Raw genomic sequence first — 18,241 nt, forward strand, 5'->3', positions numbered from 1 at the left:
GCAAATAATCCATTTTTCCCTACTGATTTCAAATGCACATGCTACATATCAACTGTCCATATATGTATGATCTGTACTGGGGCTCTGTATTCTGTTCCATTGGTCCATCTACTTCTATACCACACTGTCTACATTCCTATAGGTTTTAAATCAGTCTTTTTAAAAAATATTTTATTTATTTATTTTTAGACAGGGGAAGGGATGGAGAGAGGGAGAGAAACATCAATGTGTGGTTGCCTCTCACCCTCCCCCTACTGGGGAAATGGCCTGCAACCCAGGCCTGTGCCCTGACTGGGAATCCAACCAGCAATTTTTCAGTTTGCAGGCCAGTGTTCAGTCCACTGAGTCACACCAGCCAGGGGTAAAGTCAGTCTTGATATATAGTGCATTGTAGACTCTTGAGCAAATTAGTAACAATTGAAGCATTCCTCTGGGAATAGTATCCTTACAACTGTCAACAGAGTAAAATGGTCAATGGAGACATCTATCACAAAGGCTTACAAGAAAGTGATGGTGGTGTGAATAGAGAGAAAACACGGAATCTAAAGGTAATTCCAAAGAAATTATTAACAAGGTTTGTTGGTTGATTGGATATAGAGAAATGAAGAGAGAAATAGAAAGCATATGGCTTTAAAGTTTCAAGCCTGTGTGACTGTGAGAAATTACGATGAGCTAGCTTTGTTATTCAGTGTTGTGATAACGATGGGGTATATTAGGCAGGGGGTCAGGGTCAGGGACATATAATTGGTCATTGCTTGTATAGAGGTGACCTGTGGGGGTCACGAAGGTCTGAGCTTTGGCCATTTTTCAGATTTGGAGGGTGGGAGAAATAAGAGGACGGGGAGGAAGGGACATCGGAGAGATAGGATAACCAGCATTAATACGTTATAACCATAATAAGGATATTTTGAATGGATGATGGGGGTTCTGTTGGCTCAACACCTTTGAGTTCCCTCATAGGTATGACTATGCTTTGTTTCCATAGCAATCTTCAGAGTTCCAAGAACAATTCCGGTGTCACTCACGGGCAGCATTTAAAACGTTTTCGTTGCTGGACGTGGTGGAGATGCCCCCGGTCCGTCGGGTCTCTTGCTGCAGTTCCTCATATTGAACGCAGGGGGCAGACGCTGCGGCGGCCTGGAAAATTGGTGGGGGCGCGAGGTGCCGCTCTCTCTCAGGTCAAGCTTTCGGCTCCCGGCGCACAGCGCGGAGGTTTTCTTAAAACGACGCACAGCTGAGGCGCGTGGGTAGGAAAACACGGGAAGCGGTGTCGTCGGATCCCCGGCAGTCTGCAGCCCCACTGAGACCAGAGGCCGCCTGGATGGATCCGCCGCTCCCAGCCGGAGCCCAGCCCCTCGCAGTATCCGCCAGAGAGAAGGGGGAGGGGAGGCCGAGGAGGGCTGGGGTGGGAGGTCGGGGTGAGGGGACTTCGGAACGTGGTTGAGGTGGGGAGCCTTAACGGTCAGGCCCGGAGGCCGAGCCTAGCCAGGGAGGGGGTCGGCACTGGAGGCAATACCTCCGGCACAGGGTAGAGCAGGCAGGGGGGCGGCAGCCTCCCCCGACACCGCACCGCGCCACCCTTCTCCGGCAGCACTTCTAGTGCAGAACCTTGACTAATGTGCACATACTGTCGAGGGTATAGAGATGAGAGGTCCTCTCCGAGAGCCCTGCGTCCTGACCCTAGCTCAGAGGAACGGGCAATATGAGTAAGTAACCGCCTGATTCCTGCAGAGGAGCGGAGCCTTCCATTACCTCCCAATCCCAAATCACGAAGAGCCACCCAGCCTCCTCCCACTGAGGCTGTGTGGACAACAGGTTCAGGGCCAGGTGTGAAGTGCGAGTACTCTAACCACAGGGCTTTGTCCTCAACTTCTGAGCCGTTGGATTGCTCCTGACAGTGTGGCCCAGTGGAAGGACCCAATGGGTGGGGAAGCAGGAAGCCTGGGTTCTTAGTTCCTGCCCCTGCAACTGACAAGTGTTGTGTAACCTTGGGCAAGTCAGTAAAGCTCTCTGGGCCTTAGTATCCTCATCAGTTAAATAAAAACATTAACTGCTTACCTTGTAGCCTTTGCAGTTGGAACTGAGAAAATAATGTGAAAGTGGTTTAGAAAAAGTAAAAGTGCTATAGAATCACTTCATTGTTAACCTTAACAGAAGTGCATTTTCTTAACCCCATTCAACTTGTTGCTCTTGTCTCCCCACCCGTTTAGTCCACTTGTTAGAAAGCATATTCATTAATTCAGTAATGGTTTAGTGCAGCCCAATAACTGCCTCATTTATTGACTTGACTGTTAGAAAAAGTCATGAAATGTACAGAAATATATATGACATTTGGCTTTTTTTAAATCTTTGTGTTACCTTCCACTCTGCCTAGCACATAGGAGATCAGCAAATACTGGTGACTGATGGATTAAAATATTCCTTTGATAAACTATCACTGTAGCTGCTGATCTCACTCTCTTGCCACTAATGCCTCATTTTAAAGGTATCTATGGTGACTGTTACATTTCACAGGCCCCTATCTACCCATGTGTGATAAGGCTACCTCCCTGGGTTGTTCACAGGTTTCTTGATATTACAGTTTAAAAATTGGTGATCACTTAAATCCTGCCATCACCTAACATTAGATTCCACCCAAAAACAGTTTTTCTCAGTTCCTGCTTTTAGATGGTCCAGACTCAACCTGTATCTACGATGTCTAATTTTACAGAAGAAATTCCCACTAACCTATCTTGCCCTTTTCTGACAGTCTTGCTACCAGCCTAATTGGACATCAGCTGGTTCTATGAAGTAGCTCTTCCCTAGGTGCTACTTGGTCAGTCTGATTGATGTAAGAAATTTTTATTACTTTTCCCAGACTTCATCAAACTCTGGGAGACCAATTTAATGAAAGTCAGTTTAACAGGACAGTGAATTAGAACATGGATTACCACTGCCACTTCCAAAGGCTAGAAAAGGGTGAAGAGATGTGGCCCCTGAGAAAATCAGTAAATTGTTTGTGTCTTGGTTTCCCCCTATGTGGAAAAACAAAATTATGTGGATTAAATAAAATAGTTACATTGTTGAGATCATCACAGCCCCGGATCTACTCCCTTGGTTCCTGGTTCCGTTGTTTTGGAACTTTGTTCAGCTTATACAGGAGTGAACAGCTGGCCTTGAGATAAATGTTTCACTCTATCTGAGCTCTTGTACCAGAAGAACTTTTAAACTTGGCAGTGGTAGCTCTCTTGACTACTTGTGTCTTTCCCACATAAAATCAAATTCTTGTGGTCCATATCTGTATAAATCATGGGGGTATAGCAACAACTAGCACTTAATGGCTTGATCTGTGCCAGTTACTCTTCTAAGCACTTTTCGTGAATTAGTTAATTTAACCCTCATGTAAGCAGTACTGTGAAATAATATTTTCATCCTCCTCCTCCTTTTACAGATAGAGAAATTAGGCACAGAGGTTAAGTCACTTGCTCACACTTGGGATGCAGAATAGCTGAGGTTTAATCCCATGTAACATATCTAAGAAATACATTGTCTGAGAAGTTTCTTTAGAAATCATTTATTAAAGACACCTGATATTGTCATACCATCTATAACCCTCAGATTCTTACCTCTTGGGTTCCTTCTGTGAATTAGGTGTCCAGAACGTTTTTACTTTTGGCCTGTTTTGATCTTTAGTTCTGTAGTTACTATCAGCCATGGAGAAATGTACACAAGAGACTAACATTGCAGTTAAAAAATGCGTTTTTTAGAAACAAACACTAATATTTATTTTTTTTCAAGGAAAATAGATTACGATGCAACCTGCTGTTTCATCTTTTACCTTCTTTGAACAAATCAAAGCATTTCCTAGGGATAATGCTGAAAAATCCACATTTACAATTCATTACTCTGTTCTGTTTCACAACTACCAAATTCTTGTTTCTGTTGTTTCCTGTACCTCTGCCTCTGGACCACCAATCTGTTCTATATGAGTTTTTGTTTGTTTTTGTTGAGACCATAAAATATTTGTCTTGCTGTGTCTGATTAATTTTACTTAGCATAATGCCTTCAAGTCCATCCGTGTTGCCTGTTGTGTGATGGTTTTTAAAAACACGTTCCAGTTGAAGCCTTACTGCTAATGCTTAACACCATTTCTAGTCTAGTTACTTTGAGATTACATTGGTCTGTGTTCGTTTTCCTGCAAATAACTTCTTCCTTGACCCTTGCTTTGTCAGCCTTTTTTTATTCATAAAATGTATTTGTTTATTTAGTTTTTCTAGTTTGCTCATGTTTCATGTTAATGTTCTCTATTTCAAATTTAGACTTCTTTACATTTAGAACTAGATTTTTATTTTAAATGGATAAAAATGACAACAGTACCAATAATAATGTTTTCCTTATATTAGAGTAACAATATGTTGGGACATTCGCTAAACTTTTTCTTTGTTTTTTTTTTCTTTTTATTTTATTTTAATTGTTCAAGTACAGTTTTCTGCCTTTTACCCCCATCCCAGCCTACACCCTCCCGCCCTCCCCACCTCCCTCCCTTTTCCATGCCCCCCTTGTTTTTGTCCATGTGTCCTTGATACTTGTTCCTGCAAACCCCTCCCCTTTTCTCCTGAAATTCCCTCTCCTCTCCCCTCTGGTCACTGTCAGCCTGTTCTCTATTTCAGTGTCTTTGGTTATGTTTTGCTTGTTTGTTTCTTTTATTGATTAGGTTCATGTTAAAGGTGAGATCATATGGTATTTGTCAGCCTTTATCTAGTTTCTGGTCTCCATCTGGGTTTATAAGACTCTCTGCTCAACTCATGAACTTTGTAGATTAAAAGAATCCCATATTCCCCTAGTCACCTTAAAATACAAACCCCTACAAATTAGGATCAGAGCAGAAAGACAGCATTATTTTTCTTAGGTTATTTCCTTTAGTTCTGTCTAAGCCATTTCTTTCCCTAGAATTAACACATTTGAAATACTTCATAAAACTGAAATGAGTTCCCCAAAAGATAACAAAACAGGAGTTAAACCCTTCAAAACAATGCCATGTTTAGTGTCAGAAGTTGAACAGTTAAATTTAGAAATTCATCTGTATTTATAGCTTAATCTAGTTGTTTTACTCAACCAATATTTATTTATGTATTAGGCCAGAGGCAAAAGTGAATATGCTAGGTTCCTTGCTTTCAAGGACCTCACATCAATATGGGAGATAAATATAACTATAATGGAGTGTGTAAGTGCTCTATTTCAGGGGCAAGCAAAGGAGGGGATGAGGCCTCTGGCTCTGCTTGGGGGCATTGGGGGGAGAGTCACACAAGAGGTAGTATTTGAGGTGGGTCTCAGTAAGAATGTTCCTGGCAAAAAGAACCCCCTGAAGAGGGCTAGATTTGGGGGAGGCAGGGGTATATTCAGAATGGCCATTTATCGGTAGGTTATATCTTGATTCTGAGCTACAACAGATAAATAGTAAGTGAAAATTAATATGTCAGGAATACATAGGAATTTAGAAGTCTCACATTTTATGCTGGAGGGCCAAGTTTTTCAGTCATGTTTACCTAGAACTACCAGCATGAAGTTGGAAAAGCAGAGTAAAAACAAGGGCTGTAGAGGCAGTCTGGTGATATCTTCTACCTTGTTGGTCACTGGGGTTATTTTGACCAATCCACCTGTCTGGGCATCTCCTCTTCGTCCTCCATGAACCTGAATTGTTTGAAGAGAGAGAACCATTTTCGTTTTTGGTCAAAGCCATGGAGATATTGGAAAGCTAATTTATGAAATTTCTCATTGATTTGTGCAACAAACTGGAGTGATTTCTAGGTGCCAGGCACTGTGGTAAAAAGATAGCTATAGCTTCATGGAGTTCACACCTGGCTATTAGTTCTTCACTCTGGTATGAATACTCTGAAGGTGTATGTGCTGTAATTCATGCTCCTAAGATTGTAAGTTCTTCTTAGGATATACACTATTCTGTGTTCTGTATGTCACCAAACAGTATGGGTATTTAGACATGGATCACCACTACTATCCTCCTAGACCTAGAGCAATATCTAGCTGTCATGATGCTCAGATCCAGGGGACAAGTTACAGCAAGCCTGATCAATGTAGACTGGATTTTTGTAACAGCACAGTGTATTTTGTTGTTAAATGTTTGGATTTTTCAGTAGCTATTCATTGATGCATTCTTCTGTTTCCTAGGTTAATAATCCAGTTGCACACGAAGGAACAGCTTGTTCAAGATATCATTCCTATAAATAGCCACTTTAGATGTGTTCAAGGTACTAGCTTTAATTGCTTAGCTAGTTCTATAATGTTTTTCTATGGTCATTATTGCCTTGTATAACACTGTACATATTTAAATTTGTCACTGTAAAATGAAACATGTCACTCTTTGCATAAATCTACCATTGAGATGATAAATGCATTGTCTAAGAGAGCTGAAGGTGTGTGTGTGTGTGTGTGTGTGTGTGTGTGTGTGTGTGTGTGTGTATTACTCTCAACTGCTTCCCTGACTAGGGGTTAGAAATGTACATAGTTGTCTTTTATGCTGCCTGACTTATATGTGGATTTAAATGACGTTCTTGGGTTGAACTGACACACTGCTCATTATAAAGTATCAATGATACTTTGATACTGATTGGATTCACACACGTTCAGTATTTTATCTCCTTGCTGTTTGAAATTAAAACATTTGGCAATATGCCTTGAAATATCGTAATACTGTATACTCAGTTGTGCTGATTCTCATACCTTGGCAATGGTAAATCATAAGAAAAATGACTCAGGGGAGGATGTATTTGGCTTTTTGCCCTCAAATTTAGAGAGAGAGAACAGAACATCTGTTGTTTCATCTGCTACAGTGAGAATCAAAAAGTTGGGAGGACTGTGTAGGAGGTGTTGCTTCTGTCATCTCACATTGCTCTTGAAAGGAAATTGATTACTAGAGAACAAATGCAGTATGTTTCCAGTGGGTGCATTGGCTTCATCAGAAAGAAGCATTCTGTATCAGCTGTAGCTCCTTGGGAAACTTGAAATCTACCTTGCATGGGTTCTTTCTTACATGACATTGAATTTTTTTATCACAGAAGTGATATATGTACTATAAAAACTTTGGGAAGAACAGAAAAGTATAAAGCAAAGTAAACTCCCATCCTTTAGACATAAACACCTAACATTTCCCCTTTTCCTACTCATAGAACTTTTTAGAGTGGGTGGGACTTAAACTGTATATGGTGTTTTATCTTTTCCTCAAGCTATCATATGATGGGTGCTTTTCCATGCCATTAATTGCTGTATAGTATTCCATTTTATAGATGGTCCATAATGTAATTATTTCTCTGTGTTTGACATTTGGGTTTTTTTCTGCTAGTATGAATAGTAATGTGATAAACTTCTCTGTGCACAAATCATCCTACATATTACTTATTTCCTTAGGATTTATTCTTGTAAGTAGAAATACTAAGTGGGTATGACTTTTTAAGAGAGCATGTAGTAAGAATTGAAAATACCTGCAATGAATGGCACCTACATTGTATAGAATAGAAGAATGAAGCCCTAGCCATTCAGTTTTCCCTGTGTGAGAGAAGCACTGAACAAGGCACCTGTATACCTTGCAAGTTGCTGTGGTCACTTCACTTTTCAGGGTGTAGCATCCTTTGTTACATACCCAACCTTTTACAGAGAAGAAAAGCCAAAGAACATGACTTTAGATGAATATGCTATTAACTCTATATCTTTTGGTACTACTTCTAGAGCCTCTCTCTTTTTTAAGATTTTATTTATTTACTTTTATTTATTTATTTTTAGAGGGAGGGGAAGGGAAGGAGAAAGAGAGGGAAAGAAACATCAATGTGCAATTGCCTCTTGCATGCCCCCAACTGGGAACCTGGCCTGCAGCCCAGGCATGTGCCCTGAATGGGAATCGAACTGGTGACCCTTTGGCCCATGCTCAGTCCACTGAGCTACACTGGCCAGGGCCTTCTAGATTTTATTTTACCCTGTTCTCTTAATATTGTTTTTAATAAGAAATACAAAGAAGAGTGTGAGATTGGAATCTTGGAAAATATGTGTACTCACAAACAGTAGTTCCCCATAACAAAAGGAACAGCTACCTCAAGTTTTCATATATTTTGTTTCTTGACCTGTGCCTCCATTTCGAAAAGTCTATAAATACTCAGGTTTTAAAGAATTAAAGTTAATGAAGAACAATGGTAAACATATAATGGCTCTGTTCTGATGCCCCGTTGTCCCTTGCTTCATCATGTTAATGAGGGGATTGAGACTTTTTAAATATTAGACAATTTAGGTCCTTACCAGTTGCTTCTGTTGTACCCAAATAATGGAGCCAGATACACAAATACACATAATCTAGTGAGGAACTAGAAAAGGCTGAGACTACTCTATATGGCCATAGTAGATCCAGGCTAATCTAAAGGAGTCAGTATCTGGAGTGCAGCTAGCCAGGAAGGTCTGGCAAGTGCTGTTGGCCAAATTCAGGGCAGTCAGAGAGGAAGAGATGGATTGGGTCTAGACACTAAAGGTAAGGAAGGAAGTTCAGGAAAGCCATGAGGGGAAAAGAGGACTCTGAAGTTGGAGACTATGCTTTGCCCCCATTTATTATACTTGTTGGGTGTGGAAGGCCTTGAAAGACCTATAGGTATTAGTTATAGCCTGAAGGTAAAGAACTTTGTGTATTCTCTGTTCCTATGTGGGGCCGGGTTAAACTTTCAGAGACTAGATCTGAGTTAAGAAAGTAATTCACCTCTGGGCTTTTGGGGTCACTTCCTTGGCTTCTTACAAGAATTATCTCAAGACACAGATTATATGAAATTTATGTGTTGGGGGAATTGAAACTTGTCTTCACTTGAATTAACATGTTATGTTTCCTACTATTGTAATTCCTTGATTTGCTTTGAGGCATTCCATTTGGTTACTTGTTCAGTGCATTTTTCTTTTAGTTGAATTGCTCATGATCTTTACTACTTAGTGTTATTAAAATCATTTTAAATGTTAAACAAAAAAGCAAGGGATTTTTTTTTAAATGTGTTCTAAGACCTAGGCGTGGTGATTGAGAGAAGCAGTTATTTAGTTAGGCATATACCATACTACTTTCGGTTGTAATGACTGGTTTTCTCTTCCCTGATCCTGTGCTTTCTTCTTTTCCCTTAGAAGCAGAAGAAAATCTTTTGATTGATATAGCTTCAAACAGTGAGTATCTTTCTGAATGGAGTTGATTTTTATTCAACAAACATTTACTTGAATATCAACTGTGTTTAAGACACCTCTTTGGTGCATTTTTTATCTTGCCATCTTATCCTGTATTCTCCATTTTCTTTAGGCAGCCATACAAATGAGCATTGTTTCACAAAAACATTTAGGCTTAAGCTTAAGAAAAAGCAGGGGGCTGGCAAGAATCTTTTAAAAATTTGAAAATATGATCTGCTTTTCTAATGCTGGAAACTTCTTTGAGCTACTGGTATTGTTGCTGTCAGTTAAATCATTGGTATGGAATTGATAATTGTAGGAAGGGCCAGAAAATCTTTCAAATACATAAGGTTTATGAGCATTTTTTGTTGTTTTTTAAATTTTTATTACGTTTTAAGATTTTTCTTACCTGTTTGTTATTTTTACATGTTAAATCATAATGTTTTCCTTTATTTGTTATATTCATTTGGAAGAGCCCCTCTCATCCCAGGCATATCTTTTTTTTTTCCTTAAAATAATTTGGGGCTTTTATTTAAGCTCCATCCCCTCAAAGGATCTCTTTATTAGAGAGAATATCATTTTCTCACTGTTTCATTCTTTCATTTGTATCCGTTTGAAGCAAATCCTCATTGACTTTCTGCGTAAGCTGTTCTTTGCTTATCTAATTGTACTCTGTTATGGGGAGGAGAAAATGGACACTGTACGGTTACCATGGGAAAGAGTACGTGACCACATGAATCTGAATCAAACCGGTTGCCTTATCTTGGTTGAGTCCTTGGATGAGTGGGCCTTGGATCTTATCTTGGGGCTGTGGATTATTCACTTTTGTTTAAACACAGTCCCCGTCCTTGGAACCATTAATTTGCACTGAACAGTTTAGGTGAGCTGTATTCTGCATTGGGTTTTATTATCCTTTGGTTGTGGAGTTTGGAAATCTTAAGGGCTGATCCTAAAAGGCTAAGTAAGTTCAGTCACTGGGTTCCATTACTTCTACTGCAGGTATCCAAGAGAGCAAATAACTAAATATCTATGTCTTCTCATGCTTAGAAAGAAGGCAAAAAGAACACTTAGAAAGCAAAATTTGAGTGAAGGTAGTTCAGCACTAATTGACATTGCTGCTGAAAGAAGGTACTGAAATATCCTGTTCTTGGTGCAGAAGGAGGTAATATCATCCAAAGCTGGAAAGTTAAACTGAATTGTGCCTTATCTCTTAGAAACACCTAGCCTGTGGCATTCGTTTTCTTGGCCTCTCCTACCTAGAAATTAATCATGTGTTGTTCTGTTTAGAGTTCAAGTTACTGGATCACAGAGAGGAAATAGTTAAGTAAGCATTTGAATAAGATCCTTTTTTATTTCTGCCCATTTAGTAATATTTGCACTGAAACCAAATTTTATCTTGATCCTTGGGCTTTATACATAAACTTCAGAAAACCCAGTATGTTGCAGGAGGGGGACCCTGGGTTTGTTAGTATAAATACATATGCATCCACAGCTCAGAAGAAAGGCCTGGGTCACTAGCACATAGATGGTATTTGAAGCCAAGAGAGATGATATGATTGCATGTAGAGCTGTGTAATCGGATACAAGTGTAACTAGTTACATGTACCTCTTTAAATTAATTAGAAAAAATTAGAAATGCAGTTCTCAGTTGCACTAGTCACATTTCAAGTGCTCATTAGCCACATGTGGTCATCAGTTACCATGTTGGACAGTGCAATTATAGAACATGCTCATCATCACAGTAAGTCCAATGACACTGCTGTTATAGAGTGAGAAAAGGTTTAGGATTGAACTCTAAGGAACTCTACTCTTTAAAGTTAGATGGAGATACCTCAAAGGGCACTGAAAATTAGTGACCAGAGAGAGAGAGAGAGAGAGAGAGAGAGAAACTGGATAAATGTGCTGTCGTAGAACTTTTGGAAGAGGTTATTTCAAGGAGTGATCAACTGTTGATTTCTGTTAGTAGGTCAGATAAGATGGCAGAAGAGTATTCATCAGTGCTGAGCAATGTGGAGGCTATTGGTGACCTTAACAAAGTGATTTCAGAGGAATGGTGGGAGCCAGTCATGTTGGAGTGAATTAAAGAGAGAAATGGGAGATGAGAAGTGGCACTTCGGTTTGTTGAAGGAGCTTGACTATGGAGGGGAATATAGATAAAGCCTAGAGTCAGAGGGAAATGTGGGGCCCAGGGAAGTATTTTTTTTTAAACATGGATGATTTAAAACATGATTTAGTTTAATACTGATGTGAAGTCACCTATGAAGGGGTCAGGTTAAAAATATTGGGGACAGGAATGATCGTGAGTATGAGATTACTGTGAGAATCAGAGGGGTTGTAATTAAAAGAAAAGGTGGCCTCTCCTAGCAGTACTTTTCTTCCTTGTATCAGAAGGGAATGAAGAAGGAGAGTGCAAATCCAGGTAGGTTTCCATGTGATCACCTCCGTTTTCTCAGAAGTAGGAGGTGAACCAAGCAGCTTGGAATGAGAAGGCTTGTGAAAAGGGGGATGCTAAGCTGAGAATAAATGAACAGCTGTAAAGTAGTTGTTCTGGGTAGTAGTAGGACACTGGTTGAGTATGGAAACTTAGATTTGCTTCCTCTCATAGAGTGCCCAGTTGTAGCAATCAATTTATAATGGTATGTGTGTGCATATATGTGTTACTCCCTCTGGTTGTTCAGATATATGTAAAGAAGAAAGTTGGATTTCTGGGGTTTAAAGGTTAGCCAGGTAGGTGCTGTGGAAGAGCAGAATGGTAAGGCAGTTCTGGACTTTTGGAACAGCATAATGATGGCATCCGTTTGGTAAAAAGGGAAATGAAAGCAGAAGGGAGTGCATAAGTGGGTGCTGAGAAAGTGGAGGGATCAGTGGGCTAGAGATTCCTATATGAGCAAGTAAGCTAGAAGGCATAAAAGGTCAGAGCATCGTATTTGAATTAGAGATTTATGAGGCGGTGGTGTTTCTAGGATGAAAAGGTCCAGGCTGTAACTAAGGAAGTCCCAGTAGGGACTGAGGGAGTGGTTGGCTGAGGTAGAGCGGCAAGGCCATTGGATAAGGAAGTTGAAGGGATTGGCTGTGTGTTCTGAGATAATTTTGAAGGGACGCAAGATCTGCGCAGGAGTGCGCAGGAGTGTGAGTGGAGAGGAAGTCTTATGAGTCCGGTATTGAAGGCTGGATTCAGAAGTTTCCAGGAAGATGGTAAATGATCTCATAGCATAAAGAAGGAAAGAAGCTTGTAAAGCCCAGTGGGTAAGCCTCAAAGGGGACAGGATTTTTTCTGAGGGAAGAGAAGGAATGGCCTAGAGATGGCATTCACAAAGGGGGTGGGAGACTCCATTTCCGAGGGCTGCAGCCAGGGTGCTGCTCTCGGGGGGCCAGCCAGTTTGCAGGTGACTCTGATTTTTAACCTCTATGCACATAGAGTCACTCAGGGCGTAATTTAAGAACTACCAGTGTTTGGGCTTCACCCCCACAGATTCTGTTTTATTTGCCTGGGGTGGGGCCCAAGCATCAGTATTTTCTAAAAGTGCCTCTGGTACTTCTAATGCAGTCATAGTTGGGGACCACTGAGAGTTGCAGGGAATGTTGAGAAAAGTTGGGGTTCTAGGAGTGTTTGCTGATCACAAAGAATCCAGAGGGTTTTGGAAGAGAGCCAGGTAAAAGGTAGGGTGGTGGGGTCATTTGTCTTGCTTATGGTGAGAGAACATCTAGTGTTATTTTGTAAGCAATTTCTGGAATCTTATGTCCATTAAATAGGCTAATTTATTTTTTATCTGTGCTAAAATATATCTTTCAAGGATTGTGGGAGAGGGACTATGTGTTCTTGTTCTAAGTTTCTATCAGATTGAAACTTCTTTTATTTATTAATTTTTTTACTGCTTTTAACATAAATTATCTCTGAGAAAGAAAGGACTACTCATGCCCTGAAGGAGTTTTTCTCCTTATCTTAAGGCTGCTCTTAATTGGCTATGCCCTCTTTATTTTCCTTCTTACAGTGTCACTGTCATTTCTTCTCTTATTTTTTGATCCATTTGGGTGCCCCCTTTTCCATTTATTTCTCTATTTTTCTCTCTTTTCTGATCACTTAATCTATGGAGATAAAAACTTAAGGAAATGCGAAGGGAAAAAAGAGAATCAAAGGTTCAGCAGTGGATTTCCACCATAAGAAACAGGATTTTCATTTCATTTTCTCATCTCTTTGTTATTTACAAGTGTGAAAGAGTCCAGTTAAATGAAGGCTTTCATCATGCCATGCACCAGCAAAGTGACCAACCATCTCTGTTTGTCTGGGACTTTCCTGGTATTAGCTTTCTCAGTCACAGACAACCCCCGGAGACCATCAACAGTGTTGTGCTGGATAACCCATATGTGTGCACTGCCTTTTGCTCTCAAGGAGCTTATAGATTCCAGGGGCATAAGAAAGCAATACATGTGATAAATCAGTTAAAATAAAAATGTAAACAGGTACATAAATTTCCTAGATCATCATATCTAGATGATTGATATAGACGATAACTATAGGGCATCACAAAAAGGGAGATAGTAGGTTGTATACATAAGAAACTAAAGTCCTAGATAACTTTGCTTGTAATTATACTATTTTCCAATTGGTTGTGCTTGAACTAGATATTGTTTTTGTAAGTTTATTCAAGACATACATATTTCACTAGTAATGAGGCATAGATGCTTTTCAGAATAATTCAAACTAATCCTGTCATTCTTTTCTTTTTAATTAGTTTGTAAATTTGATTGCCTAAGTACAATCTACACCTAGAAACAAACCATGCTATTTCTTTTGTCCCCATTTTCCCCTATTACTCTCCCCCTGCCCTACCTATCTCCTCTCACATTCAACCCCCCCCCACATTGTCCTTGTCCATGGGTCCTTTATACATGTTCCTTGACTTGCCCCTTCTCCTTCTTTTCACCCCATTATCCCCCTACCCTCGCCCCTCTGGTCACTGTCAGTTTATAATTTCCATGTCTGTGGTGATATTTTGCTCACTTATTTGTTTTGTTGATTAGGTTCCACTTATAGGTGAGATCATATGGTATTTGTCTTTCACCACCTGCCTTATTTCACTTAGCATAATGCTCTCCAGTTCCATCTATGCTGTTGTGAAGGGTAGGAGTTCCTTCTCTTTCTGCTGTGTAGTATTCCATTGTGTAAATGTACCAGAGTTTTCTTTTAGATTATTTATTTATAGAGGACAAGAGAGGGGGAAAAAGAGAGGGAGAGATATGTCAATGTGTGGTTGCCTCTCACACACTTCCTACTGGGGACATGGCCTTCAACTCAGGCATATTCCCTGAGTGGGAATCAAACCAGCAACCTTTTGCTTTTCAGGCCAGCGCTCAATCCAGTGAGCCACACCAACCAGGGCATGTACCACAGTTTTATAATCCACCCCTTTACTGATGGGCAATTAGGCTATTTCCATCACTCGACTATTGTAAATAATGCTGCTATGAACATTTATTTTCTTCACACTTCAGATATTCTTACTATATGAACTGGATTTGAAATGGTAGGAATTTCCAGCTAGGAGATCAGAGGAGAGTGGTCGGAAAATTAATCTTTTGCTAGAATTCAGAGGTCCTTGCATTAACATCTGAGAGATATATCAGAACATAGAAACTGTGGTTTTAGTGTGTATCATATCACTATATTGAGCTGCTTATTGACACAGTTCACCAGCCCCTTAGATTTCCCTCTCTGCTTTGTTCCCCAAACCCACATGACTCCACCGCCACTACATTGAATCCCTTGATCATATAGACATGCTTCCTGCATTAGAGATCTGGCATATTTGTGATCTGGGCATTCTCCTATTAAACTGGTAAGCTGAGAATATGATCCCAAGAAAACAGTGTATTCTATATCTATATGTGTATGGATTTCAATTCTTTTTAGGTGGCTGCAAAATTCGCGTTCAGGGAGACTGGACTAGAGAGCGCCGCTTCGAAATCTTTGATGAGGAACACTGTTTGAAGTTCCTGTCACAGGTCCATACAGCTCAGGAAGGTAACACAGGACGCAGCAGTTTTCTTTCTACTATTTGAACGGGAGTGAAATTCTGACATGCTGACAGAGAAGCAAGCAGCCACCAGCAAAGTGCCTCACCCTATGAACCTTGAGAGCTGATTTTTTCAAAATCAGGAATGAACCCAGGGATGGGTTAGAGAACAAGTCTATTCAGCTTGAAGGATACTGAGCCAGTTTCCAGAATCTTCAGTGTCATGACATGACAGCTTACTGCAGACTACATTCTGCCTTGTGCCCCAGATGCTCCCCGAGCTGCCCCCATTTTCATTTTTTTAAATGTTTTTACTATTGATTGATTTGAGAGGGAGAGAAACATTGGTATGTTATTCTGCTTATTTATATGCATTCATTGGTTGTTTCTTGTATGTGCCCTGACCCCAGGGATTGAAACTGCAACCCTGGTGTTTTGGGATGGCAGTCTAACCAACTCAGTTACCTGGCCAGGGCTGCCTTCATTTTCCTAGTCTCTTCCTTTATATTCAAGAATGCTGTTGGCCCCTCGTTTTTAGCAGTGTTGAGTGAATGGCTTTGGTTATGGTAAATTTCACTCAATGAAAGGCTCCCCAGTTTCTAACTGTGACCCTTATCTCTCCAGTGCAAACACAACTTCTTGTTTCAGAACAAAAGGACTCATCCAGCTGGTACCAGAAATTAGACACTAAGGACAAACCTGTTTTTTCAGGTACTGAAAAGATAACCCCCAAGTTGCACTGATTATTGCAGAGTCAGTAGATTTTATCTGGACGGATAATATAATGTGGATTAATGTCAGTGTTAGGCATCTCCTATGGAGTGGTTTTATGGAGTCCATGCCCACTGTGTACTCCTGATCCTTTCTGTGGCATGTTAGCTCTTCAGGAGCCAGCTTAGCAGTATGGTTGGAAAAAATTCAGGCTCTAAGGCCACAGGGCCTTGGTTTGAATCCCAAAGTCTACAACTTACTAGTTACAGGACTTTGGTCAAGTTACTCAGTGACTCTGAGCTTCCATTTCTTTTTCTGTAACATGGGAAGATTTTTAATGGCACTGACCTCATGGAGTCTTTGTGACGATTAAGTGAGATAATGATATAATCCCTTACTGTCAACCAGGCATTGTGCTAAGTCTTTGATAGATGTTAGTGCTCATTATTTAAGGTTCCAATTAATGTAAGTTACTGTTTTTCTAGTTAATATGTCACTGCTTCAGGGACAGATGTGCTTCTTCCCCCAGTGTAAGTTACTACTACCATTTCGTTTGTTATTTGCCATTGAGCAAGTAGCGATCAAATAAAAATCACTGTCCAAAGTGAAGCCCTGTTTGTCCTGGGTAAGTTGGATGTTATTGCTACCCCTTCCCCTGCCCTTTGACCCTGGGTTCTGTGTCCTTCAGGGCTTCTTGGATTCGAGGATAATTTTTCATCCATGAATTTGGACAAGAAAACGAATTCACAAAATCAGCCTGTAGGGATTCATCGGGAACCCCCACCTCCACCCCCTTCAGGGAGCAGAATGTAAGTCCTATGTCAAAACATTTCCCATGGAAAAGATTTTTCTATTTTAGGCAGTTTCACTCTTGAATTTGTCATTTATTTGCTAGGCTTCCACGTGACAAAGAAGCTTCTAACAAGGAGCAGCCCAAAGTGACCAACACCATGCGGAAGCTCTTCGTACCGAATACCCAGTCTGGGCAACGGGAGGGTCTCATCAAGCATCTCCTGGCAAAGCGAGAGAAGGACTATGTCAACATTCAGACTTTCAGGTTAGTCTCTCTTGTACTACTGAAGTATAGCAGAAAATGGCCTTTTGATAATTAGCTTAAATGAGAATCAAAGCATAATAAAAAGGAATAGTCAGTTGGCTCAAGCCCCTATCTCTATCCAAAGAATGCTACAATTTCCCTTGGATTTACTAACTACTGGTGATACTATGTCTGCCAACGTTTCTGGGAAACCAAGAAACATTTTGGTTAGGGAACCAAATCAAGCTCATATGTACTAGAGCAGTGATTTTCATCCTGTGTGCCACAAGAATTTTTAAAACGTGAATACCTGACTGTTTAGTAGGGGACACTGACCTCATTTCCATGAGGTTGTCAAATAATAAAAATGACAACAGCCAATTCAACAATAGCCTTCCAGTGTGATTGAAGCAAAATTATACCTGTTGTTTGTCAGACCAGCAAAAAGTAATTTTTCGGTGTCCAGCAGAATTTAGTAATTAGTTTGTATGCCATGAGATGAAAAAGGTTGAATATTGCTATAGTAGAGAATTGTGCCCTAGCACAGTCCATAAGCAAGTGTATTTATCTATCTGGCCTGTTGATTTTTCCCCCCACCAATATTGGAAAATTAAAGTGCATCATAACCACTAGGTCCTAACTTTGGGGAGTTAACTAAAGGAAATGTCACCTAATTCTCTTGATGGGGAGGTCTGTCTTAGATTCTTGCATCTCTATTATATTTTTCATGTCACCTTTACTTGTTGATACCTTCTTTTCTGGACCCAGTGTGTGTGGTATGGTGTAGCCAGGCGTGTATTCCAATATACAAAACAGTAACACTTCTTTGTGATTTGTGAACAGCATGTACTCTTCTATTCCAAGATTCCAGTCCCATCTGCTATCCCATTATGCCTCATTTATTCTAATTCAATCATAACTATATCCCTATGCTAAAATTTCCAGTTCCTCATATTCCCCATGATGCTTATAATTGTATGTAAACAGTTAAGACAATCAGGAGTTTTTCCTTCTGCTTTCCCCCTTAAATCTGTGTCTGCCTCAACAGAATTTCCTACACAGATGTCCTTGTAATCCTGAAAGTAAGTTTTCAGATTCAGCTATAGCTCCTTACAGAACATTTATCCATATTAGACATGCTTACAGCATGAAGACATTCTTTCCCTCAGCAAGCTTTCCCTTCAGGTATGAGTTTCAATGGAGTTTAATTAATTTAAAGGAAATATGGTAGAGCAAATTAACTTTGCATTTTAAAATAAAGATTTTGTTCCTTTCTGTAGGTTCGCCTAATGTAAAACTTAGAATAAGC

The 18,241-nt window shown here is 40.1% G+C and overlaps 1 protein-coding gene across 2 annotated transcripts in view; it reads left to right on the plus strand.

Annotated features, from left to right (window-relative positions):
• The first annotated feature begins 1,156 nt into the window (after positions 1-1,156).
• Positions 1,157-18,241, plus strand: part of OCRL (OCRL inositol polyphosphate-5-phosphatase) — a 48,094-nt gene continuing 31,009 nt past the window's right edge. For both annotated transcript variants that reach the window (XM_037147110.2, XM_037147111.2), the window contains exons 1-8: positions 1,157-1,360; positions 1,627-1,706; positions 6,166-6,245; positions 9,136-9,174; positions 15,083-15,193; positions 15,810-15,896; positions 16,585-16,705; positions 16,792-16,953. In XM_037147110.2, the coding sequence (XP_037003005.2) occupies positions 1,322-1,360; positions 1,627-1,706; positions 6,166-6,245; positions 9,136-9,174; positions 15,083-15,193; positions 15,810-15,896; positions 16,585-16,705; positions 16,792-16,953 (719 nt within the window). In that variant the 5' untranslated portion in view covers positions 1,157-1,321. The remainder of the gene's footprint in view (positions 1,361-1,626; positions 1,707-6,165; positions 6,246-9,135; positions 9,175-15,082; positions 15,194-15,809; positions 15,897-16,584; positions 16,706-16,791; positions 16,954-18,241) is intronic.

The sequence above is a fragment of the Artibeus jamaicensis genome, unplaced genomic scaffold, assembly GCF_021234435.1.
Source record: "Artibeus jamaicensis isolate MK-2021 breed Jamaican fruit bat unplaced genomic scaffold, CSHL_Jam_final contig_240, whole genome shotgun sequence".
In the NCBI taxonomy this organism is placed as follows: domain Eukaryota; kingdom Metazoa; phylum Chordata; class Mammalia; order Chiroptera; family Phyllostomidae; genus Artibeus; species Artibeus jamaicensis.